At 43.0% G+C, this 26,305-nt stretch overlaps 1 protein-coding gene across 1 annotated transcript in view; it reads left to right on the forward strand.

The window, feature by feature from the left end:
* Positions 1–26,305, forward strand: part of LOC126237183 (dehydrogenase/reductase SDR family member 11-like) — a 68,157-nt gene that overhangs the window by 20,813 nt on the left and 21,039 nt on the right. The window contains exons 2-5 of the mRNA XM_049947059.1: positions 4,533–4,695; positions 12,870–12,999; positions 16,529–16,658; positions 21,258–21,401. Coding sequence (XP_049803016.1) covers positions 4,533–4,695; positions 12,870–12,999; positions 16,529–16,658; positions 21,258–21,401 — 567 coding nt within the window. The remainder of the gene's footprint in view (positions 1–4,532; positions 4,696–12,869; positions 13,000–16,528; positions 16,659–21,257; positions 21,402–26,305) is intronic.

The raw sequence follows: 26,305 nt of genomic DNA on the forward strand, positions 1-26,305 counted from the left end.
CTTTTTCCACAGGCTGTCCTTCTCCATGAATCCCACAGGCCTTGCCATCCTTCCTCCACACCCATGGCCGGGTTACACTCCTCTGCCACCAGTAATTATGACAACATGTACGTAACCTCTTAACAGCAAAGAAAAGCCAGGACTGGCATCAGATATGTACATGACTCAACACCACCCTCCCTGTCAACTCTAAGTATTCGTCTGCCTTCCACCACATTACTGGTAGCCATCCCGTCCCGCATTATCCCCTTCTACTCGACGACTGCCCCTCCCCTGACAACCTCAATAAGGCTAATCATTTAGCTTCCCACCGCTCTGAGCTCTTCTCCATTCCTGACGATCCCCACTGTGGTTCTGCCTCGTGCAGTGGTTTTAATAGTGCCGTCATTCTGGGGCAGATTTTTATTACTGTGGCCAACTTTTACCTTCTGCTTTTGACTTCAGTGCATTCTAAGTCCTATGCACTTCACAAACAGTGTTTTTATCTTTGTGCCCTTTTCATTAACTGTCTCTCTCCATGAGTCTCTGTGTAAGGGTGTATTTTAACCCCCATGGCCTCCCCCCATATTATGTGTGTTCCCCTTTTTATCGCCTTTTCTATATACATCGTTTCATCTTCTTTCATATCTGTAATGTCCCTCGGCTGAAGAGCAGCAGATTGTGTCGCTGCCCTCCTTCCCCCCCCCCCCCCCTGCCCATATGGGACAGCGGAATGAAATCACAATGAAGAAAAAAAAAACAGCCTCAGTAAGCACCTGAAGATGACGAGCAGTTATTTCGTTGAAATATTGTGCAGTTTCCATGACATTATCTGACACGACGTGCGTGAATCAATGAAGCAGTTATTACGTCGAGAAACTCTCAGACAGCACACTTACCTAGTTTATTAATAACAGAAGCCAGGAAATCAAAGCAAATGAGCATAATAAAAACAAAAGGGCATATTACTTCCACTTAAATGCAACAAATACCCATGAACTTGGCCTACAACATAAAACGCCAGCCCAGAAAAATTTCTGGCCCTTAAAATAGAGTCAGCTTTGCAAGAACAGGAGAACACAAGATACATCAAGAAGACTTTGCCTAAGTAGCTATACAAGCTATAAGGGATAATAATGTAATAGACTAGCTAGGCACCAGTTCAGATGACAATTTACAAATAAAATACAAATGAGAACTGCCAAAAAGAGGTAAAGCTAATATTAATTCCCTCAATTAACTAAACAATACAGAAGGATGCATATATATAGGTTCAGCAAACCCAAACACTAGGCCAACCGACTAGGTACTCCTATAAGACCATCCATTTAGGCACATCTCGACAATAATACAAGAACACAGTCCAAGAACTAATTCACATAAATCTTCAATAACTGAAACACATTTCAGCCAAACACAGTTAGGCCTTGCAACGCATGCACTGACAATAACGAGAAGGAAATCACGGAACCCTCCAACCGTCAGCACTGCTTCAGCTTCAGTCATAACCAGCATGCAAGCGACGGCACAACCTATGTTTTCGTCAAGCACTACCAGCATGACACTCCTCTGGCGCACCGCCACTCAAGAGCGCATACCACAGGTAGCATCCACTTGTGTAGCTTCCATTTGGGTATAGTCAGCTCGACCTCCCCTGGACACCAGACGCATAACCTCCACCCACTCGGAACAGGAACCGATGTCCGAGAATTTGTAACAAGATTCGCTGGCTGCTATCGCAGGCCTTGGTTCAAATGGCTCTGAGCACTATGGGACTTAACATCTATAGTCAGCTCGACCTCCCCTGGACACCAGACGCATAACCTCCACCCACTCGGAACAGGAACCGATGTCCGAGAATTTGTAACAAGATTCGTTGGCTGCTATCGCAGGCCTTGGTTCAAATGGCTCTGAGCACTATGGGACTTAACATCTGAGGTCATCAGTCCCCTAGAACTTAGAACTACTTAAACCTAACTAACCTAAGGACATCACACACACCCATGCCCGAGGCAGGATTCGAACATGCGACCGTAGCGGTCGCGCGGTTCCAGACTGAAGCGCCTAGACCCGCTGGCCACACCGGCCGCCTCGCAGGTCTTGATTCGATCACACTGCTGCAGTGCTGGCCAGGTGAATCACAACACTTCGCATACTACTCAAACCATATCAGTTGCTCCCTTACTGGCCGCAGCTCTTCACGGACTGCCTCCCTCTCTGCCCAAGGCTTCTCGCAGCCCGAGCGTGGCGAACTCTGGGTGACTGGGTGACAGGCAAACACATCGGAATGGGAGCGAATTTAACATGCCGTAAATCGCGACACAGTTGCTTAAAGCGAAAAATCCATTTTGTATATTCCACACATGTTCTGTATTAAAAAAATAGTTTATCCTCTACTACTACGCTGAGTCACGTACTTTGTTCAAGTGCATCTTCTTGTACATTATCCTTATTTTTGTGATTTCATTACACTGTGGCCACCAGTTTATAATTGTTTCTGACGAATTGTCTTTCTGTTCTTGAAAGTGACTTCAATGCATTTTTTTTCATTTTTTACTCTTATAAACTATTGTTTTCATACTGATGGTCAAATCGTACGTGTTGAAGGTGTCGGCGAAAGAAATTACTCTCAGTTAAGTATAGTAAAAGTTAAAATTAGCTTGATAGTATAAGCTGTTGTGTTCTTGAAATGCACTACTTTCTGGTAACAAGTACTTCACTATGTAGTGGTAGGAAGCATTGTCCGCTTCATTTCTTGCTTTGTTTTATGGTATATACGTCTTGTCTTTAAGTGTAAACAAACTGTTAAAACAGCATACCTGAAATTGCACTCTTGTGGGTTAACACTTTTTTCAGCCGACCCTTTCAATTACACGATAAGTACAAATGCGTTATCTGACGTGTACCACTACGATGCTAAGCGGGAATCAACGAACAAGTAGGCAGGCCGCTGTCGGGAAGAAATTTCCTATCGTCAAACTATTCTGTCAACAAAAAAAGTGCTGGTGGCGTGTGCTTTTGACCTGCTTGTAATAACTGTCTTTTAATCAGTCATTAGATCTCCGAAAAAAGGTTGCAGTATACTGCTCGTGTTCCCCTATCAGAAGTCATGGTTTGGCGGAAAAGAAATGGTTCAATAATTCGCGTTGCACTAATTGCTCACCACGCAGAGGTTTGAACGTAATGTAAATGCTCTAGATGTAACTCAATAGGATCTTCAAAATTGTAGCGTTCATTGTACCGTTACTGTTTACAATGTGTTCATGATCTTGCAGAAATCGTGGGATGCTCTTTTAAGACTGTTTGCAGATGATGCACTTGTCTATAAGAAAGAAGCAAGGTCAGAAGACAGTATAATTTGCAGAATTTTCTGCAGAGGGTTGATCAATGGTGCAGTCTCTGGCAGTTGACCCTGAACGTAAATAAATGTAACATATTGCGCATACATAGGAAAAGAAAGTCACTACTATTGATGAGAAACTGCTGAAAGCAGTATGTGCCGTAAGATATCTAGGACTAATTATCCGGAGCGCCGTTTGTTGGAATGATCGCATAAAATAAATAGTAGGAAAAGCAGATGTCAGAGATTCATTTGAAGAATCTTACGGAACCGCGCTGCTGCAATGGTCACAAGTTCGAATCCTGCCTCGGGCATGGATGTGTATGGTGTCCTTAGGTTAGTTAGGTTTAAGTAATTCTAAGTCTAGGTGACTGATGAACTCAGATGTTAAGTCCCATAGTGCTTAGAGCCTTTTGAACCATTTGAAGAATCTCAAGAAAATATAACTTATCCGCGAAGGAAGTGCCTTTTAAGGCGCTTCTTCGAGCGATTCTCAAGTAATGTTCATCAATATAGGGTCCTCACAAGGTAGGACTGACAGAGGAGATCCAAGGAAGAACGGCGCGTTTCGTCAGGGGATCGTATATTGGGCGCGAGAGAGTTCCCAGGATGCTTAACCAACCCCTTTGGCAAACAAGAGAGGCGTTGTGGGTCACTAAGAGGTTTACTGATGAAATTTCGAGAAAGCGCGTACCGGGATGTGTCGGAGGACCTATTACCTCCTGCCATATACATCTCGCACTATGACCACGACGAGCAAATTCGAGAAATTAGAACGAATACAGAGATGTACCGAAAATCATTCTTCCACTCGACATTCGCCTTAGCAGTGTGTGAATTGATCAACGGACACTATGGTTACTCTGTTTGAATTCGTGCACAGCTGTGTGTGTAGCAGAGGCCACTGTCACACAAGTATGAAGAGTTAAACGGGACAAAGATTTTCCCGTTCTTCTTACAAAGGCCGCTCCTCTCTCGTTAAAACCGATACGGTACATGGCACACTGCCCGCATAAAGGGCCGAAGAGTCACACAGCTGCAGACTGCCTGCAGTGGTACTGATTCCCACAAAACGGACCAGCGGCTGCGCCGTACATGAAACAACTTGTCTAACCACCCTGTGTTAGAGCAGCATACCAGTGTCGTGTTTCGCATAGCTTTGACATTATTACCTTATGAAGAACTTAAAAGCATTCTTTCTGTTTTTGCTTAGGCTCTTGAAGTGAAGGGGTCGCCGGGCAAACTGTACGCTATTCAAGGAGACGTAGGAAAAGAAGAAAGCATCCTCTCAGCTTTCAAGTGGATTAGGGAGAACCTCAATGGAGTCGACATCCTGGTCAACAGCGCTGGTGTCGATCACGAAACTGATTTTGTATGTACGTATGCAAATGTAAAACCAAATATTTCAAATTTGAATGTATTTACGTTTAATTAATTTGTAAATGTCAGCCTGCTTAGCGGAGTGGTGAAGTGCTTGCCTCCCATGCAGCGGGGCCCGGACTGGAGATTTTCTCGGCTCGTGGACTGGGTGTTGTGCTGTCCTCATCATCACTTCATCCGCACTACTAGCACGCAGGTTGTCCAGTGTGGCGTCGACTTGCACTTGGCGGCCGAACTTCCGGACTGGACCTCCCAGGCCGGTCGCGGTGGCCGAGCGGTTCTGGCGCTACAGTCTGGAACCGCGCGACCGCTACGGTCGCAGGTTCGAATCCTGCCTCGGGCATGGATGTGTGTGTTGTCCTTAGGTTAGTTAGGTTTAAGTAGTTCTAAGTTCTAGGGGACTTATGACCTCAGCAGTTGAGTCCCATAGTGCTCAGAGCCATTTTTTGGACCTCCCAGCCAGCAAAGCATACGCGCATTTCACTTTTTTTTTCCAATTTATGAATGGCCGGAAATGTGAAGGAATTCATTGTCAACTACAGCAAAAAGTTACAGATATTACAGCATATGTGTGCATTTTAATGTGGACAAAGAAATACTATGAAACACCACAAATCATGGACGCGAATCACACGTGTGTTGGTACTGCGACCATAATTAACGATTACTGGTCGGGACGGGTACAGCCTCAAGGCCTCTCGCCCACACTCGTGTGGCGAATAGCGGGCTAGCTTCTTGAACTGTTGTTCCACAGAAACACGACAAATGTTTAATACAATTTACATGATTCACAGAATTATTTCCTCTACTATGGTGTGTTAAAACTGTGGTGACAATGATATTCAGATATGTATTTAACGTAAATAGGGCTGGCGAGTTGAAAATTATGAATAGAAGGTTGAGCATCCTTAGTAGTTCATGTAACTTCATATTTTTAATCTGTCTTTGCCGCACAGAATATCGTCAAAACAGGAAGATTGCACAGGCATTATTGCTCTATAAGAATACTACAGGAAAATTAAAGAGACCTTTGGAGACAAGAGAACCACTTGTATGAATATCAAGAGCTCAGATGGCAACCCAGTTCTAAGCAAAGAAGGGAAGGCAGAAAGGTGGAAGGAGTATATAGAGGGTTTATACAAGGGCGATGTACTTGAGGACAATATTATGGAAATGGAAGAGGATGTAGATGAAGACGAAATGGGAGATAAGATACTGCGTGAAGAGTTTGACAGAGCACTGAAAGACCTGAGTCGAAACAACGCCCCGGGAGTAGACAAAATTCCATTAGAACTACTGATGGCCTTAGGAGAGCCAGTCATAACAAAACTCTACCATCTGGTGAGCAAGATGTATGAGACAGGCGAAATACCCTCCGACTTCAAGAAGAATATAATAATTCCAATCCCAAAGAAAGCAGGTGTTGACAGATGTGAAAATTACCGAACTATCAGTTTAATAAGTCACAGTTGCAAAATACTAACGCGAATTCTTTACAGACGAATGGAAAAACTGGTAGAAGCGGACCTCGGGGAAGATCAGTTAGGATTCCGTAGAAATGTTGGAACACGTGAGGCAATACTAACCTTACGACTTATCTTAGAAGCTAGATTAAGAAAAGGCAAACCTACGTTTCTAGCATTTGTAGACTTAGAGAAAGCTTTTGACAATGTTAACTGGAATACTCTCTTTCAAATTCTGAAGGTGGCAGGGGTAAAATACAGGGAGCAAAAGGCTATTTACAATTTGTACAGAAACCAGATGGCAGTTATAAGAGTCGAGGGGCATGAAAGGGAAGCAGTGGTTGGGAAAGGAGTGAGACAGGGTTGTAGCCTCTCCCCGATGTTATTCAATCTGTATATTGAGCAAGCAGTAAAGGAAACAAAAGAAAAATTCGGAGTAGGTATTAAAATTCATGGAGAAGAAGTAAAAACTTTGAGGTTCGCCGATGACATTGTAATTCTGTCAGAGACAGCAAAGGACTTGGAAGAGCAGTTGAACGGAATGGACAGTGTCTTGAAAGGAGGATACAAGATGAACATCAACAAAAGCAAAACGGGGATAATGGAATGTAGTCAAATTAAATCTGGTGATGCTGAGGGAATTAGATTAGGAAATGAGACACTTAAAGTAGTATAGGAGTTTTGCTATTTAGGGAGTAAAATAACTGATGATGGTCGAAGTAGAGAGGATATAAAATGTAGACTGGCAATGGCAAGGAAATCGTTTCTGAAGAAGAGAAATTTGTTAACATCGAGTATAGATTTAAGTGTCAGGAAATCGTTTCTGAAAGTATTTGTATGGAGTGTAGCCATGTATGGAAGTGAAACATGGACGATAACTAGTTTGGGCAAGAAGAGAATAGAAGCTTTCGAAATGTGGTGCTACAGAAGAATGCTGAAGATAAGGTGGGTAGATCACGTAACTAATGAGGAGGTACTGAATAGGATTGGGGAGAAGAGAAGTTTGTGGCACAACTTGACTAGAAGAAGGGATCGGTTGGTAGGACATGTCCTGAGGCATCAAGGGATCACAAATTTAGCATTGGAGGGCAGCGTGGAGGGTAAAAATCGTAGAGGGAGACCAAGAGATGAATACACTAAGCAGATTCAGAAGGATGTAGGTTGCAGTAGGTACTGGGAGATGAAGAAGCTTGCACAGGATAGAGTAGTATGGAGAGCTGCATCAAACCAGTCTCAGGACTGAAGACCACAACAACAACAAGAATACTTCATGGGAGCAAACTAATTTATACTCCTCAGATATTGTACGCCACGGTTATGCACAACAGACTCTGTAAGTGAGGCCTGGTTACTGAAGAGCAAATGCGTTTTAGGAAAGGATATTCAACTCCTTATAATATTTTCATATGGAAAATTGGAAATTTGTGGTAAGTTCTGTGGCACCAAACTGCTAAGGTCATCGGTCCCTAGGCTTACACACTACTTAATCCAACTTAAACTAAATTACGCTGAGGACAACACATACACCCATGCCCGAGGGAAGACTCGAACCTCCGACAGTGGGAGCCGCGCGAATCGTGGCAAGACGCCCTAGACCGCACGGGTATCCGCACGGCTTTTCAGTTTGACTTCTTCATGAAATCAATGATGCTGTAACCAAGATAAACAATTTTATACACAGTACAGTCACGTTCATGTGACCACCGCCTGTATTCGATGTCAACATGCAATAACCACTCACAGACGGCATGTGGCAGAACTAGCAGTGGAGGGTATATAGTGTCTTTTCGAGGGGTGCAGACAATAGGTCAGCCGCTGTCGTAGTGTGGAAATGGAGCGATTTATCTGACATCCGAAAGTATTTGACCATCGGCTTCCGGGCCAAGGGTGGGAGTATTTCTGAAACGGCTAAGTCTGTAAACTGTTCGAGTGCCGTCTTGGTTAATGTATGTCATGCATGGCAAACGAGTGCTACCAAAAACCGGCGACGGGGCGACTACGGTGCACCACGGGTCATCGATGACAGGGGTGGACGACTGCTGTAGAGGTGTATACGGGTGATTAGACCTGCAACAGTTGACCCACTGACCACCCAGATGAGTCAAGGCGCTACCAACAGTGTCTCCTCAACGACCGTTTAGCGAGTGTTGCTGCGTATGGGCGACCGCAGCAGGTGCTTGGTTCATGCACCCAGGCTGACTGCCGTTCATCTGCGGCAGAGGCTGGAATCTACTTGTCAGCACCACAATCGGACGTCCATTGAGTAGCTTCAGATGGTCTTTCCAGATCATTTTCTTGCTCTATCGAAAAAGTGGCTGTTGGAGTGAAACGTCTGAAGGCAGACAGTCTGCAACAATCGTTGGAAGAGTCCAGGCCGGAGGAGGGAGCGTTATGGTCTGGGGAATATTTTGGTGCCATTCTCTGGGTGCATCGTCATTGTGGAAGGCTCAACAGATCAACACAAGTATGCATCTACTCTTCGGAACCATGTCCCCCCTCCCCCCAAATGCAGTATATTTTTCCTTGGCACTATGGCAGCTACCAGCAGGACAGTACAACGTGTCACACAGCTCTCAGTGTGTCTCCGTCGTTCGAAGAGAGCCAGGATGAGTTTACCGTACTCCCCTGGCCCCCAAACTCCCCTGATTTAAATCGAGAATCTGTGGACCACATCGACCTGTCCGCACTCCGAATCCTCGACCGAAAACCTAGAGCTGGTGTCCATAGAAATGCAGTCGGCACAGCTGCACATCCCTGTCGGTATCTTCCAGATCATTGTCTCTGTTCCTGCCTATCTGCGTTGCAAAAGATGGCTATTCAGGCTTCCGACAGGTGGTCACATTTATGTTACGCTGATGTATGTTTTATGTAGAAAGACTTTGTAGTGACTTACGAGAAAAAAAGTATAGAAGTAAATAGAGCATAGAGGACAACTATTAAATCTGATTTCAGGACCCGAATGGATTTACCAAAACACTCGATTCTGTCGGGTCTCTATGGAATATGCAAAGAGGACTAAAAACAGTGAGCATAAATCTATACAGCGTGTTACAAAAGGGTACGGCCAAACTTTCAAGAGCCGGCCGCGGTGGTCAAGCGGTTCTAGGCGCTTCAGTCCGGAACCGCGCGACTGCTACGGTCGCAGGTTCGAATCCTGCCTCGGCCATGGATGTGTGTGATGTCCTTAGGCTAGTTAGGTTTAAGTGGTTTCTAAGTCTAGGGGACTGACGACCTCATATGTTGAGTCCCATAGTGCTTAGAGCCATTTGAACCATTTTTGAAACTTTCAGGAAACATTCCTCACGCACAAATAAAGAAAAGATGTTATGTGGACATGTGTCCGGAAACGCTTAATTTCCATGTTAGAGCTCATTTTAGTTTCGTCAGTATGTTCTTCCACCTACGCTCAGTGGAGCACGTTATCATGATTTCATACGGGATACTCTACCCGTGCTGCTAGAACATGTGCCTTTACAAGTACGACACAACATGTGGTTCATGCACGATGTCGAAGTGTTCGTACGCTTCTCAACAACAGATTCGGTGACCGATGGATTGGTAGAGGCGGACCAATTCCATGGCCTCCACGCTCTCCTGACCTCAACCCTCTTGACTTTCATTTATGGGGGCATTTGAAAGCTCTTGTCAACGCAACCCCGGTACCAAAGTAGAGACTCTTCGTGCTCGTATTGTGGACGGCTGTGATACAATACGCCATTCTCCAGGGCTGCATCAGCGCATCAGGGATTCGATGCGACGGAGGGTGAATGCATGTATCCTCGCTAACGAAGGACATTTTGAACATTTCTTGCAACAAAGTGTTTGAAGTCACGCTGGTACGTTCTGTTGCTGTGTGTTTCCATTCCATGATTAATGTGATTTGAAAAGAAGTAATAAAATGAGCTCTAACATGGAAAGTAAGCGTTTCCGCACACATGTCCATATAACATATTTTCTTTCTTTGTGTGTGAGGAATGTTTCCTGAAAGTTTGGCCGTACCTTTTTGTAAACCCTGTATACAGGTGTCTAAAGCTGGTCATGGTTTGAATAAGGGAAATCTTTTTCAGCAAAATGATAAAATACTGCTGCAATTATTAACTCTTCTGAAACCTACACGTTGTACGTTTAAGAATTTTTCCTTTTTTTCTACATATCCCCATAATTATCTCTGTATTAATTCCGTCTGTAACAATTTCTTTCTGTTTTATGCGACATCTATCCGCCGCAAATTCTCCTTCATTAATTTTATTCGGTCATTTCGATTCCCCACATAAATACATTTTTTCTTCAGCCACTCGTACATTTTAATCATGCCATTAACAAGCACTTAACGTTTGACCAACTCGTGTCTTGCCGTGTTGCTTTGCTCGATTCTTTCTCTTTTCTGGAATTTTGTTTTCTACGTTATTAGTGCAGCCAAGCATCCTAGTGGATTCTTTTAAGGGGAGACACGAAGCAGACAATAAACATAAAATCAATTCTTTTGTTTCATCAAAATCTATAAAACCACGTTAATTACTTACTTATCAGGTTTGCCAAACAAAACACAGTCAGTCTGCGACCTCGCCATTCAGCTTCCTCCGTCTTTCTCGCTCCATGTATTCTTCCCCAACTGTTCCCATCATCGGTCTGTCGCCTCTGATGTCTTTTTCCATCCCCTGCCCTGGCCGTCTCGAAACGCTGTGTGCCCATACCACTTCAGTCTCCTGTCTCTAATCACAGCCACAACGCCCAGAGATTTGTACAGCTACTGCAATTCGCTGTTTTTCCTTTCTCTGCAGTCGTCTCCAGTCTTCAATGTCCCATAAATCTGTCCCAGAGTAGCATTTTCAAACTCCAGGAGTTTTCTTTCTCTATTTTGTGTTATAATCCAGGGCAGGTTTTATTGCTGTCCTGCAGATCCCAATTTTCGTGCTTCTTGGTAGAAGCCGGGACTTCAGCAGCTTTCAGAGTGCAAAGCTTGACCTGTTTCATGCTTGAATTCTTACCTTTATTTCCTGGTCTCGTTTCTTTCACTGAACACTGCCCCAAGATATTTTTTGCTCTTTCGAAGATCTTACCATCCACATCCAAAGGTCTGTCATCATTCTCTCTACTCCGTGCTCTTACCCATATTCATCTTCAAGCCTGCTCTCATTGCCTCTTCCATTAACACTCTTTCAATCTGAACCAGATCGTGCTCATTCTGTCCTGTTAAAACTACATTATCCGCATAGATCAGGGTGTTGATCCTTCTCCCCAGTTGCATTCCTGTCTCCAAGCTTGTTACCTTTCCCAATGCTAAACAGGAAATGGGGAGAGCCAGGCTGCTTGTCGCATTCGGGTCCTCAACTTGAACTGCTCTGACATCTTTCCATTCGCTTTCACTGTGCTTGTTGACTCCTGTACATACGCTTGAGTTAGTTTTATTAGTTTCTTGAGAATCGTCGTCCTTCCCAGTTCTTGCTTGCCTGTGCACACAGTCATACGCTGTTTGGATGCATTATTGAATGTAGTTGGTGAACGGTTGAGTTTCTCTTTCTAAATCCTGTTTGTTGGAATCTAAGTACCTCCTTAGTGTATGGTGTTAGCCACTTCAGCAAAAACATTCTCAGGATTTTAAAAGCTTTGCGCAATAAGGTAATTCCTCCACAGTTACTGCATCTCACTATATCTCCTTTTCTAAGTGTTGGGCAGATGAAATACTGCTTCCATTCTGCCGGGATCTCTTCTCTCTTCCAAATTAAACAGATTAAGTGATGCACTCTTTCTCATAGGATATCTGTTCCCTCTTTCAGCATCTCTGCAGGTATTCTGTCTTTGAGACCACCTTAGTATTTGTATGTACTATTTATTGGGAGTAAACATTATATTTTTGGTTTTATCGTCTTTTTGTTTGTGATCTACACTGTCACTATGCCACGAATTACGCTGACTCATTTCGCCTGACGTATTTGCTAAACTATGTGCAATGCTGTGGTTGGTTGCTTGTTTGGGGGGGAAGAGACCAAACAGCTAGGTCATCGGTCTCATTGGATAGGGAAGGATGGGGAAGGAAGTCGGCCGTGCCCTTTCAGAGGAACCATCCCGGCATTTGCCTGTAGCGATTTAGGGAAATCACGGAAAACCTAAATCAGGATGGCCGGACGCGGGATTGAACCGTCGTCCTTCCGAATGCGAGTGCAATGCTGTGGATTTCGTTGTTTTGTAGCGGACAGCCTCATCTAGACAGTGGTTTGGTTTCACCTGGTCACGAATTATGTTTACTCATTTGGTTGGGTGTATTTTCGATACTATTTATAAGGCTGCAGACTTCGCTGCTTTTTATCAGATAGCGTGCTTTGGGTAATCTTTTGTTCTTGATAGTCTTTGTTTAATTGGCACGGCGTCCGCCGTAAAGAATACTCTTTTTAGTGTTCTTGGTAGTGCAACAAGTGGACGTGGTGTGTGTTTTCCTAGAGGAAAGCCGGAGGATTATTTAAGAAGCGTGCAAATGAAGGTAACAACAGGTTTTACCGAAAATGTGTATTTGATACTCAGAAACACGTGGTTGAATGTAACTCTGGAAACTGAAAGTCATAATTGTGGCAAGATATCTGTGAAGTTTGGGATATATTTTTTCAGCCCATTTCCTTCTCTGAAATTGTTGCGTGAAAACTGCTGTTTAAGTTACGTAACCATATTTAGAAAACTACCTGCCTGATGCTCAATTGTCTTGACTTGTTCAGCCGGTGAAACAGAACACTGGAGGCAGATGTTTGAGGTGAACGAGCTTGGCCTGGCCATCTGCAGCAGGGAGGCGGTCCAGGACATGATGAGGAGGGGCGTCGACGACGGCTTCATCATCCACATCAGCAGGTAGGAGCCAGCGCTTATGTGACGACGCTCGTAACACACACACACACACACACACACACACACACACACAAACACAAACACACATATCAGTACATATGAGATGGCGCTTAGATAATTAGGCTGGTATAGGCGGCCACACATACACATACACACACACACATGTACAAACCTCTGTGTATAATTCGGTAAGTAGGTACGGCAGTAGTGACTGTTGTGGAACTGACTCTAATAGTGATTCATCTGTCACTCGATCAGTCCTTTACCTCGCTGTTGACATTTAGCTATGTGTTGTTTCTCTTCTTTTAATGACAGCCAACGTGGACACTTACGTTCCCAAAATTCTTGGTAGGCACAAACCAAATGTTCACTGACATAAAGAGTTCGCAACCTCGATAATGATTGGAAACATTGCTACACTCTTAGTTCTCATATGACGTCTCACTCAGTACGTGGCATTGCACATTCGGACATACAGTATGGTTGTCAATTATACGGTGTGATATTTCACACAAAATGACCTCGATTTTAGTCCCACGTGGTTCGAACTTCAGGCTTCTTACATGGATGCAAGAACAGATCTAAATCTACAAAATATGTCGTCCCTTGATACAGAACATGAAAAAAATTATTAATGTGTCAACACAAGTCCGAAGACTCCTTGCCCACACTCATCGACTCACCCACACTGTTGTGGAATTTCATTGAAAATGGCATCCCTGTCAAATGCTTGAAGTTGTAGCTACTCGGCAGTGAAATCTGCAACAAGTAAGTCTAACAAATATAAATACAGTTGAGTGGAAAAAAGAGAAAGAAAAACAGCGGAAAATTAAAAAAGGCTTCAGGTTTTTTAAAACTTAGCCTTTTGCAAAACACAATTTTTTTTCTTTTCGTTCTTTAAACAAAGATATTTTGACACCTATGTGTTACCTCGCTTTTTTCTGTAAAATATTATTAGCACTTTTGGTTAGTTTTGTACTTCAGATCTAAAAACTATGGCATGTGCATTTTCATTTTTTTTGTGATAGCTCATTTGAACTGTTTTAAGTTTACAATAAGGATTGCACAGGTCACCCTGCTTTTATGAGTTTTATGGCTAGACAGCTTGCCATCTTCAAGGCAGTCATAGGAATATCTTTCTTTGCCTGAAGAATATTGATTTATTTTTGTATACTGTTTCCGAGAGTAACAGTAGTAGAAATATCGTTCTAATGCTATCCGTCACACATCAAGGTGCACAATACGACGGAAAACGTAGCTGTAAAAACATTACGCGGCAAAACACATTTATATGTCCTTGAATCGTTTTTAAATGGCGTTAGTCGATCTGACTCAGACTATTTTTAAAAAATTTTTTATATCGCTGTTGATTAATGTCTGAGCTATTCTCAGTGGGGATGGGAATTTTCCATCCTATTGTGGAAGCGCTAGTGACAACATGTGTACTCAATTACTTTGGAACCAGGGAAGACCACTGACATCAACAATTTTATTCCATAATTCTCTTCAACATCTGCTGAATGATGCCAACACAAATAAAAAGCATCAAAATATCTATCGATAGATGTATGATTCTGAACACAAGCATTTGATCCACGGTCAGATAATGTTACAGTCGTCTAAAATTGTAAACTGATGAAATTAATTAATTAATTATTATTATTATTATTATTATTATTATTATTATTATTATTAACACATGATCGCTAAAAATTTACCTGGGGAACAGCGTTTTACGACGTTTCTCGACAATACGTATGAGAACGATCTAGTAGACGTAGGATATATACGCGTGCTGCAGAGCAAGTCATAGGAAAGTGTACGTAACTATTTCATGAAGTCGTGCAGTTTGTCGAAATGATAAATTTAGTCGTAATGACGGCTCCTGAATTCAAATCTGTTTCATGGATTTTTTGTGGTAAGTTCCTATTGGACCAAACTGCCGAAGTTTTCTATCCCTAGGCTTACACACCACTTAATCTAACTTAAACGAACTTCCGCTAAGGACAACACACAACACACACACGCCCATGCCCGACAGAGAACTCGAACCTCCGACATGGGGAGCTGCGCGTACCGTGACAAGGCCCCCTAGACCGCGCCGCTACCCCACGCGGCTTCAGGCATTTATTCCTCGTTTTCAGGAAATAAAAACACACTGGTCCACATCTGCTAAGGAACAATTCTAACTTGCTAAGAAACAACCGCCAGTTACTGCGGAAAAACCGACCAGTGCCAGTAAAATGAAATGTGGACGTGTTAACTTCAGCGAAGCCTGTGCACGAACGCTCTGTACGCATTCGATAGTTCGTGCAGTACGGTGTTTGACGAGGTTTTTGTGGCACGGATTGGTGAGACATCCTGTGTGGTACAGCAAGACATCATTTGAGAACTTCAGGTGCAATTGGACGGCTCGGAGAGGGTGAAAGTTTCACTGCTGTGGACACAGTAATGGGTGCGTCCCGAAGTGTCATCTTGCGATTACACTGCTGGCCAAGTAAGAGAAGGACTTACGTAATGAGGGTACCGTGCAAACTTAATAACGTATATAGGCGTTTGATTTATTCCGGGAATCGAGAGTCTCTACTATTTTTGTCTGTTATCAACATTGGTACCAGTGAGACATCGATCTCAGGGATTTTAAGATTTCCGAGAACGAATATCAACAATATAAATGTGACATAAAGTCTTGTAGGAGGCAGGTGAACATTATTGCAACAATCAGGAGTTCTCCATTCAGCCTGACTGGGTCGCGAAAGTCAAACATAGGGCAGCCGGCCGTTGTGGCCGAGCGGCTCTAGGCGCTTCAGTCTGGAACCGCGCGACCGCTACGGTCACAGATTCGAATCCTGCCTCGGGCATGGATGTGTGTGATGTCCTTACGTTCGTTAGGTTTAAGTAGTTCCAAGTTCTAGGGTACTGATGACCTCAGATGTTAAGTTCCATAGTCCTCAGGGCCATTTGAACCATTTGAAACATAGGATAAAGATGCCTTTATTTGTCATAAGACGCGTTTCGGAGTTTCTCCATCATATATCCAGGAGCAATTACTGCACATAGATATGGCGTTTCAAGTTGTACGTGAAACAAACATTCGCAGTCTCCCAACTGACTTATCCAATTCATACAAATACTCGCACGTAACAGTTTGTGGTGACATGGAAAGGAATGATCACATAGGCTCAGTCATAGGCAAAGCAGATGACAGACTTCGGTTTTTTGGCAGGAAGATGAAAACTGAACTGTCAGGCACATGAAGACAGACACAAACTATCCCAGTAAATCCTATCAACAAAATTTCAGGATCAGTGTTGAGGAATCTAGGAAAATTCTAGCGCCACCGACGTATCGTTCTATAAGGGAATGGGAAGACAAGGCTCGATTAATTACAGCTCACTTAGAGGCAGTTTAGTAGTCTGTCTTGCCGCCCTCCTTTGGTCTGGCACTAATTTCACAGTATTTTGCAGATTGGGAACTTGTTTCGGAGCAACCTGCGTTCTGACGACGCTGTATGGGCGACTTTCTTTTCCAGTACAGCGGCGCACGTCCCGGTGTTCAGTGATGGCCTCGGGATGCACTCAGTCAACAAAACAGCTGTGAGGGTCATGGCTGAAGGACTCAGGAAGGACCTCGTCGCCAAAAACAGCAAGATTCGTGTTGGGGTAAGAAAACATTTCTCCTCATGTCAGTGAGATGTACAAACGTAGAATTTTTTTTGTTTAATCTGTTGTCACAATGATCTTAAGTCCGAAGACTGGTTCAACGCAGCTATCCACACTAAGCTATCCTGAGCACGTCTCTGAATAACAACCGGTATGATACTCTTCATTTTTCCCACATTCGACTCAGTACCTCCATATTAGTTATGCGATCCACCCATCTAACGTTCAATATTTCAAAAGCGTCTATTCTCTTCTTGTAATTACTGTTTAATGTATGCGTTTCGCTTCCATAAAAGGCTACATTCCAGACCAGTATCTTCAAAAAACATTTCCTAACATTTTATGTTCTATACTGGTGTCCAAAGTTAAAGCAACAAACGGAAATTTTATAAGGATGCGCTTATTTTGACACAAAATAGCACAAACGGGTGATAGCAAAGTAGAAACAATGATAAAGAATACAATGTAACAACATAATCAGCTGTAACATGTATAACAGTAGACGAAAATATTCTTCGGCTTTTCCAACTTAATTGATCTGCACACACATTCCGACAACTGGTTAATGTGCTCACTATGGAGTGTAACCACCTCTGGCAGGAATACAACGACAGAGCATGGTGTGACTGATCTCATCAATAACGCCCATTCTTCCTGCAGAGCTGCTGGTGGATACTGACGTGATGCAACCCGTCTCTCTAAAGCAAACCGGGTGTGGCATTTAAATCGGGAGAGCGAACTGGCCCTGCCATGCGTACAGTACTTTCCGTTTCCAAGACAACGCCAACCACTTGTACACCATCCTCGAGCAGCACCTAGCAACAACCGCACATGATATCCCAAGACCTCTTCACGATACGTGACAACAGTTAAACCACTCCGATTCACCTACGCAACTTCATGAAGAGGTATTCAAGTGGTCAATATAATCGCTGCCCACACCATTAGCGATCGTCCTCGATATCGGTCTCTCTGCACAATGTTGGGGTCTCTCTCACTCTCCTGACCAAATCGGGACTCATCTGTAAAAAGAACATTGGCCCACTGTTCGACTGTGCAGATGGCATGTTGGCGACTCCACTCTTGACGTTCCTTTCTGTGAAGACGTGTCAGAGGCACACATACAGCAGGTCTCCGACAATAAAGACCACTCTGTCGAAGCCTTCTGTACACCGTTTGCCTCGATACAACACGTCCAGTGGATGCTGCTTGGTCAGATGCCAGCTGCAATGCGGTACTAAGGCGGTACTTTCGTGTCCTTACAGCCAAATAACGGTCCTGCCTTTCTGATGACACACGTGATAGGCCCTGCCCTGATCTTCGGGATGCGGTTTCGCTCTCTATAAATTGTCACCACATCCGAGAAACAACAGGACGATTCACATTAAGCCGTCGGGCTACATGAGCTTTCGACTGTCCTGCTTCCATTCTTCCCATGGCCCTACACCACAGAGAGTCTGGTAGGCGTCTTCTCTGTGCCATACCACACCGCCTGTGGCTGTGTACACAGGGACTGTGGATGTGGAACTACCCGATCGATAGGTGCCCTGACCTCATCGACCACATGCCATCTTCTGTGCAGAACACGATCGTACGGACATCTGTTGACAGTTGGTATGATTATATCGTGAATTAGGCAAAGGACGTGGAAATAGAAGTCTGTTGCTTAAATTTTGGACTCCAGTGTATATTAACAGATTTCTGTTTTTCAGAAATGCTTTCCTTGCTATTGGCAGTCCCGCGTTTTGTACCCTCTTTGCTCCGTCTATTGTCAGTCATCTACTACCTTCAGCGTCTCATCTCCTAATTCAATTCTCTCAGCACTGCCTGATGTAATTCGACAACATTATCTTGCTCTTGTTTTCTTTTTGTGATTTTAAGGTACTATCCATTCCGTTATCTGCTCTTGCAAGACTTCTGTCGTTTCTGACAGAGTTACGATGTCACCAACAAACATCAAAGGTTTTTCTTCCTGCATCCTGCATTTTGGCTTCAGCCCTATCACAGTCCCTTTTTAACTACTGCTTTCCATTCATGTCCTTCAGTTCTTATAACTGCAGTCTGGCTTCTTTGCAAATTGTAAATATTCTTTTGCTCTCTGTATATTTTTCTCACTACTCTCAGTTTCAAGTAGTATATTCCAGTTAAAGAACATATTAAGTACCACGAACGCCACACGAGGCTAAAACAAAGTATGAAATCAGCAGTATCAGAACATCAAGATAACTGATATCGATTTCAATAACGCACCTGTGCTGGCAAGGCAAAACTAACATTTCTAGAAGTTTCTGAGAACGCGTGTAACTTCGATAGAGAGGACGGCTATAGGCTTCCGGCATCGTGGCTTGCCGCCATCAGGCAAATGAAAACGCGACCGTGGCGTGCGAGAAACACAAACAACGCACTGGAAGCCTCCTCTGCGGACAATAATATTTTGGATAAACGTTCCCTTTCTCTTGCTCTGCCCGTTTCGCTTCTAGGCGGTGATGTTAGCACACCAATAGCAGCAAGAGGAATTTTAAGCAATAACTCTTCTCCATCATAAGTGAGGCAAAAATCCCCTTCTAACCAATGACATTGGCCCACCAACGGTAGCCACAAGAGTTTTTAGCCTATAACGCCTTTTTCAGCATTAACGCGGGAATACTTTTCTTATCATCCACTGAGGATGGCCCACCAATGGTAACCACCTGACTTTTACCCAAGAGTCCCATTTCTTCAGCATAAGCTCGGGAAAACTCTCCCTTATAAGAGAAGACGACACTGGTCTTTGAAAGTGCTTAATCTACAGTGAACACCACAAGATCCTGTGAAAGATCCCAGCAGAGGGATCGAAACGTGGATCGTTCGAACAAATATGACGTGGCCTGACAATCCAGAAGATTTTAACTTCACTGCTCCAGTAAACATTGTCAAAATATTACTCTAATTCTATGAACGCTGTATAAGTATGCTAGTCTTTCTTCAGGCTACCTCATAAGACTGTAAGATACGTCGTAAGGTCGGTGCTGCCACGCGTGTTCCACCATTTCTCCAAAACTCTAGCTGACCTTCCACGAGGTTGGCGGTTACCAGGTTTTCCATTCTTCTGTAATTAATTTGCGTCTGTATTCTGCAACTAAAACTTATTAAACTGTTGCTTCTGCAATATTCGCAACAGTCAGTTAATGCCTGCTTTGGAAACGGAATTATTACATTATTCTGGAAGGTTCGGGATATTCCACCTGCCTCAGAGATTTAGCATACTAGTTAGAACAGTTTTGTTATGTTCTCCTAAAGATCTCAGTAATTCTGAATTAGTGTCGTCTTCTCAAGTTGCCTCTTTTTCACTTCGGTCTTTCAGTGCTCTGTAAAATTATTCTGGCAATGTGGCATTCCCCATCTCATCTTCATCTACTTCTTTGCTTCTTTCTCAAATATTGGCTTCAAGTTCGTTTTCCTTATACAGCCCAGTTAATACTACTTCCATCTTTCAGCCTTCCCGTGGTTGCTTAGTACTGTCTTTCAATCTTAATTCTTGATATTCATACAGCTGCTTCTCGTTTCTCCAGCGGTCTCTTTAAGGCATTTATATTACCCATAGTTATGCTTGAACTACAACTTTGCATTTCTCTTCCAGCCATTCTTGCCATTCTTTTCTTTGTCATATTGGATTTTCTGTCAATCTTCTTTTTAGACTTGTGTATTACCTTTCTCTGCTTCATTTGCTGCATATTTATATTTCCTCCTTTCAACAACTAAATTCACTATCTCGTGTTTATGCAACTTGCAATTTGTAACTGGAACTTGCCCTTTGGCTCTTATCATCAGCTGCCGTCACTTTTTCATTTCTCACTGCTACTCATTCGTCTTCCCCGTTTCAATCGATCGTTGCCTAATGCTACTTTTGAAATTCTCAACAAGTTCTGATTCTTTTCATTATACAAGTCCCACCTTCGTACAAAAGGTAACTCATTAAGTGTTAATCTCGAGTTCGCAAGCAATAAATAAAGTCATAATCCACGTACGCATCTAGTTTCGAAATATTTGTGTTACCGTTACATAGTCTGTAAGCTATAATTAAGTACTATATTGAGTGTAAAATACGTTCCACCTTCGTAATAAACTCAGTAATATAATTTTTGTGATTGTACGTTTTGTAAAATGTGTTGCATATGACTAGGGACAGATGTGTTCTTAAAATAAATAATATACAACAGTAAACTAATACGTAAGTAATAAAGCTGAGTGCTGTATTGAAACAACAAGCCCCATATTTGGCCTTCCATTGGGGAAAGCGACTTCGAGTCTCTGTATCAGACATAATTTTGTCAAAATCACTAAGCACAGGCTAAGGACAAAAGATTTCAACTCAAGTATAGCTGTGTTTGGTAAAAAGGTACCTCTCCAACGATAGGTATAACAACAAACCATACTGTTGCCATGTGACTGAATTTGGTTTATCTGAATTTTAAAAAATTAAGAATACCATTTATTGCGAAACTGCAATATTTGTGACATTATACAACAAAATTCCTTCGTAGCTATGTTAGAATTCAGACATCGTCTTATACCACTGTCCATATATTAAACATTTACAACTAGTTTCTCTGTTTGCAGCAAATTTCTCCAGGGCTCGTGAAAACCAATGCGATTAACCAGTCTGAGAAGTGGGCACAGATCTTCGATACAATGCCTTACCTGGAAGTGGAAGACATAGCAAAAGCCGTGGTCTACATGCTTTCCCAACCTCCAAGGGTTCAGGTGAGTTTGCTTCTGCCACTGCAGCTTGAATGTGCGGAGATTTCCATGTACATTTTATTAATAGTGCAGTTGTGTGTAGTTTAAACATTACTCCTAAAACAAATAACTACGGAGAAGGTAATCATCCACACGTGCAAAGATATTGATCCAAGCATAAACGAATTTCAGTGACCGCCAAGGGAAATCGTCAGTGATTTAGTGACAACCGTGTGAGCAGAGGGGACACGTTCCGCTGGTAGTTCTTCGCTAGCGTAACAGGGGTATGGGTGCTTGCTCTGATCGCAGACCCGTGGGGTCCCACTTTTGAGACAGCGAAAGAAAGTTATAATGGCAAAAGAAGGAGGGACGAGGGAAGATGATACTGGAGGTGGGGGGGGGGGGGGGGGGCAGGAGGGAGAAGGAAAAGTGTTGGATGAAGAAGAAGGGAATGGATTTGAAGGTTCTAAAATGGGGATGGGACAAAAATGCATCGAACTGAATCATCAAGAGATTTGAATAGGACTGTGTTGAGCAATAGTTCCCTAAGAACTGACTTTCCCTGGTATGTAGGTGCTTGTTTCTTATTTTCGGCTACTAGATGAGGCAACTCCTTTTCTAGCAAGTGCGGCAACACAACGAAGTGTAAATAGTATGTTTTACGTTTGTTGTTATGTTTGATACAGACCTGCGTTGATCAGCAATGAAAAGAAGGCAAAAGGAATCCACTGATTGATGCAGGCATTGCGACGGATTGTGTTTTGTTCAGTGGTATGAATCCTTTCATACAAGAGATAAATGTGTTTCTTTTACTTCATTGTAGAGATAAACAAATATATAGGTGGAGCAGAGGTGAGGTTTAAACAAAAGAACGGGATAAAGCCGACAGGTTGAGGGAGTTGGAATAATGGCGAATTTTGCCCTGGGTGCCATTTATCCAAGTTGTCCTTATCAGGAAGTTCGTGATGAGATACTGAAGATGTAGTTTATTTACCTTAACACATCCCGGCACAACCACTTGCACTAGCAAGAAAATGAAGGCAACGGAAGCTCAGATATACTTGACAAACATCTTTTCGAAATTCAAGGTGGGAGTAGGATTTTATAACTCAACGATCACGTAAAAATAGTGATAACTCTTCATGTACATTGCGATAAATGCTTTAGGAGTTGTTAGTGAGGCCTTAGGCATGACACCTCCCTTCCGCTGACTATAAGGGATATAACTATTGAGTTATAAAATCATTGGGCGTAGAAATATTTCAAACAACTTTGTAAGAATTATAATGGTGATAACTGTTATAGAGGCTGGCGACACATAAAATCTCACAGGTCGAAACACTGCAATTTTTAATAAAATCGCAAAGACAGTTTTCTTCCGACAGAACATTGTTAGTAAAATGTGATTCTGCTAGAAGAATAAAATACCTTGTTCGATGGTTCTGTGAAATAAGAATAAAACAGAGCCAAATTTGAGAAAGCACAAACAACAAAGTTTTCCTTTAACGCAGTCATTCTTGTACTCCTACCCCATACAGGTTAAGTTACTTTGCCATCGGTCTAGTGTTTTTCGTTGCTTCCCCACCAAGAAAAACTGCCAACAACAGTAGTTTAGAAGTACATATCCTTAAAGCATTTAAGAAAGCGAAGTCTTATGGCCCAAATAGCATACCAATTAGGCTGCTTTAAGAGCATGCTGATATAATAGTTCCGTACTTAGCAATCATACACAACAGCTCGAAAGGACTGGAAAGTTTCCTAGGTCACACCAGTAATCTACAAAAGAAATCGGAGTAATCCGCTGAATTACAAAAAATGGTTCAAATGGCTCTGAGCACTATGGGACTCAACTGCTGAGGTCATTAGTCCCCTAGAACTTAGAACTAGTTAAACCTAACTAACCTAAGGACATCACAAACATCCATGCCCGAGGCAGGATTCGAACCTGCGACCGTGGCGGTCTTGCGGTTCCAGACTGCAGCGCCTTTAACCGCACGGCCACTTCGGCCGGCCGCTGAATTACAGACCCGTGTCAGTAACGACTATTTACAGTAGGATTTTGGAACATATGCTGTATTCGAACATTATGAAATACCTCGAAGAAAACGATATATTGACACGTAGTCAGCACGGATCCAGAAAATATAGTTCTTGCGAAACATAACTACCTCTTAATACTCATGAAGTAATGAGTGCTATCGACAGGGGATGTCAAATTGATTGCATATTTTTAGATTTCCAGAAGGCTTTCGACACCGTTCCTCACAAGCGTCTTCTAACCAAACTGCGTGCCTACGGAGTATCGCCTCAGCTGTGCGACTGGATTCGTGATTTCCTGTCGGAAAGGTCACAGTTCGTAGTAGTAGAAGGAAAGTCATCGAGTAAAACAGAAGTAATATCCGGCGTTCTTCAAGGAAGTGTTGTAGGCCCTCTATTGTTCCTGATCTATATTACCGACATAGGAGACAGTCTGAGTAGCCCTATCAGATTGTTTGCAGATGCTGTAATTTACCGTCTTGTAAAGTTATCAGATGACCAAAACGAATTGCAAAATGATTTATATAAGATATCTGTATGGTGTAAAAAGTGGCAATTGATCCTAAATAAAGAAAAGTGTGAAGTTATTCACATGAGTACTAAAAGAAATCCACTAAATTTCGATTACGCGATAAGTCACACAAATCTTAAGGCTGTAAATTCAACTAAATACTTAGGGATTACGATTGCAAATATCCTAAATTGGAACGATTATATAGATAATGTTATGGGTAGAGCAAACCAAAGACTGCGATTCATTGGCAGAACACTTAGAAGGTGCAACAGGTCTACTAAAGAGACTGCTTACACCACGCTTATCCGCCCTTTTCTGGAGTATTGCTGTGCGGTATGGGATCCGCATCAGGTGGGACTGACGGATGACATCGAAGAAGTTCAAAGAGGCGCGGCTCGTTTTGTACTATCGCGAAATAGGGGAGATAGTGCCACAGACATGATACGTGAATTGGAGTGGCAACCATTAAAACAAAGGCGTTTTCCGTTGCGACGGGATCTTCTCATGAAATTTCAATCATCAGTTTTCTCCTCCGATTGCGAAAACATTCTGTTGGCACCCACCTATGTAGGGAGAAATGATCATCAGGATAAAATAAGAGAAATCAGGGCTCGCACAGAAAAATTTAAGTGCTCGTTTTTCCCGCGCGCCGTTCGAGAGTGGAGCTGTAGAGAGGCAGGTTGAAGGTGGTTTATTGAACCCTATGCCAGGCACTTTTTGTGAATAGCAGAGTAATCACGTAGATGTGGAGAGACGCAGATGTTCGATAGAGAGCGGAAAAGGTGAAAATTCTGAGGGCGCGAGATCTAGTGAATAAGGTGGGTTCGGAATAACTTCCCAAACCAACTTCTGTGTAGTGTTTGGTGTCAGTCTAGCAGAACGTGGATGGGAGTTATCATGGAGTAGCATCACTTCACTCAGTCTGCCTGGTCGTTGTTCTTCGATTGCGTCTCAAAGACGTCTCAGTTCTAGACAATAAATGTCAGCAGTGATTGTTACATGACGCAGAAGCAATTCGTAGCACTCCACGCCGTCGCTGTTCCATCAGATGCATAACGTTGTTTTTTGTGGATGCGCAGTGCTCTTTGTACGGGGAGTTGCTGCTTCATTCGGGGTCAACCATTTCTTTCTTTCCCTCGTGTCAGCATAAAGACGACATATCTCGTCACCAGTAACGATACAGGACAGGAATGGGCGGTGTTGTTCACGAGTCAATTGATGACGAGCAAGCAGAGATGCACATATGACACCTCGCTGATTTTTGTGATTTTGGCTTAGAGCATGCGTACCCATACACCTGATTTTTGAACCTTCCCCACTGGATGCAAATGTCGCACGATGGTGGAATGATCACAGTTCATCACATTTGCCAGTTCTAGAGTACATTAACTTCGAGCAATGTGGATTTATGCCTTTAAATGATCTTTCATCAAATCTCGAAGGTCTTCCTGAACTTGGGCAGTCACTGATCACAAAACGATCGTCCTCTCAACGAGATAACCATTTTGTTGCCGTGCTCTGTCCAACGACATGATCCCCACACATGGCGCAAATGTTTCTGGCTGTCGCCGCTGCTGTCACCTCTTTACTGAACTAAAATAGAAGAATATGTCAGAGATGTTCCGATTTCTCCACTTGGAATTCCATTTTCTAGGGTCCACAGCTCCACTCACTATCTCCAAATGACAAAATGACAGTATATAAACTCAGATAGCAACAGTGAACTACAAATAAAAAATGACAATCGATAAAAAAAGCCATAGCACCCGGAACACCAACACGCAAAACAAAACCACTGCCAACGTAAGCACAACCTATTCTTGAAGTTTAAATTCCACAGGAAGAAAGTGCGCTGGAAGCCTGCTTGTGAACGGGAAGGCTCCAGGCGGACTTCTCTGCATTCAAACCCAGTAGTAATAGCTCTCATCTCAACTTGTCGAAATTTCGAGTTAGCTGACCAGCTGGAACGTACTGATAGTCTGCTGACCGCTCCACATGCCGGAACCAAAGAAACACGTCAACTTCCTGTGAAACGTAACCGGTTCCTTATTGGCACAAAGTAATGAGTGCTATCGACAGGGAATCTTAAATTGATTCATTATTTCTAAATTTCCAGAAGGCTTTTGACACCGTTCCTCAAAAGAAACCACCAATCAAATAGCGTACCTACTGCGTATCGACTCAATTGTGAAACTGGATTCATGATTTCCAGTCAGAAAGATCACTATACGTAGTAATGACAGGAAATCATAGAATGAAACATAAGTGATACCCGGTGCTCCCTCTGATGTTCCTAATCTATATAAACGAGACAATCTGAGTAGCCCACTTATATCGTTTACAGACGATGCTGTCATTTACTGTCCAGTAAAGTCAT

Source organism: Schistocerca nitens, chromosome 2 (genome assembly GCF_023898315.1).
Source record: "Schistocerca nitens isolate TAMUIC-IGC-003100 chromosome 2, iqSchNite1.1, whole genome shotgun sequence".
In the NCBI taxonomy this organism is placed as follows: Eukaryota; Metazoa; Arthropoda; class Insecta; order Orthoptera; family Acrididae; genus Schistocerca; species Schistocerca nitens.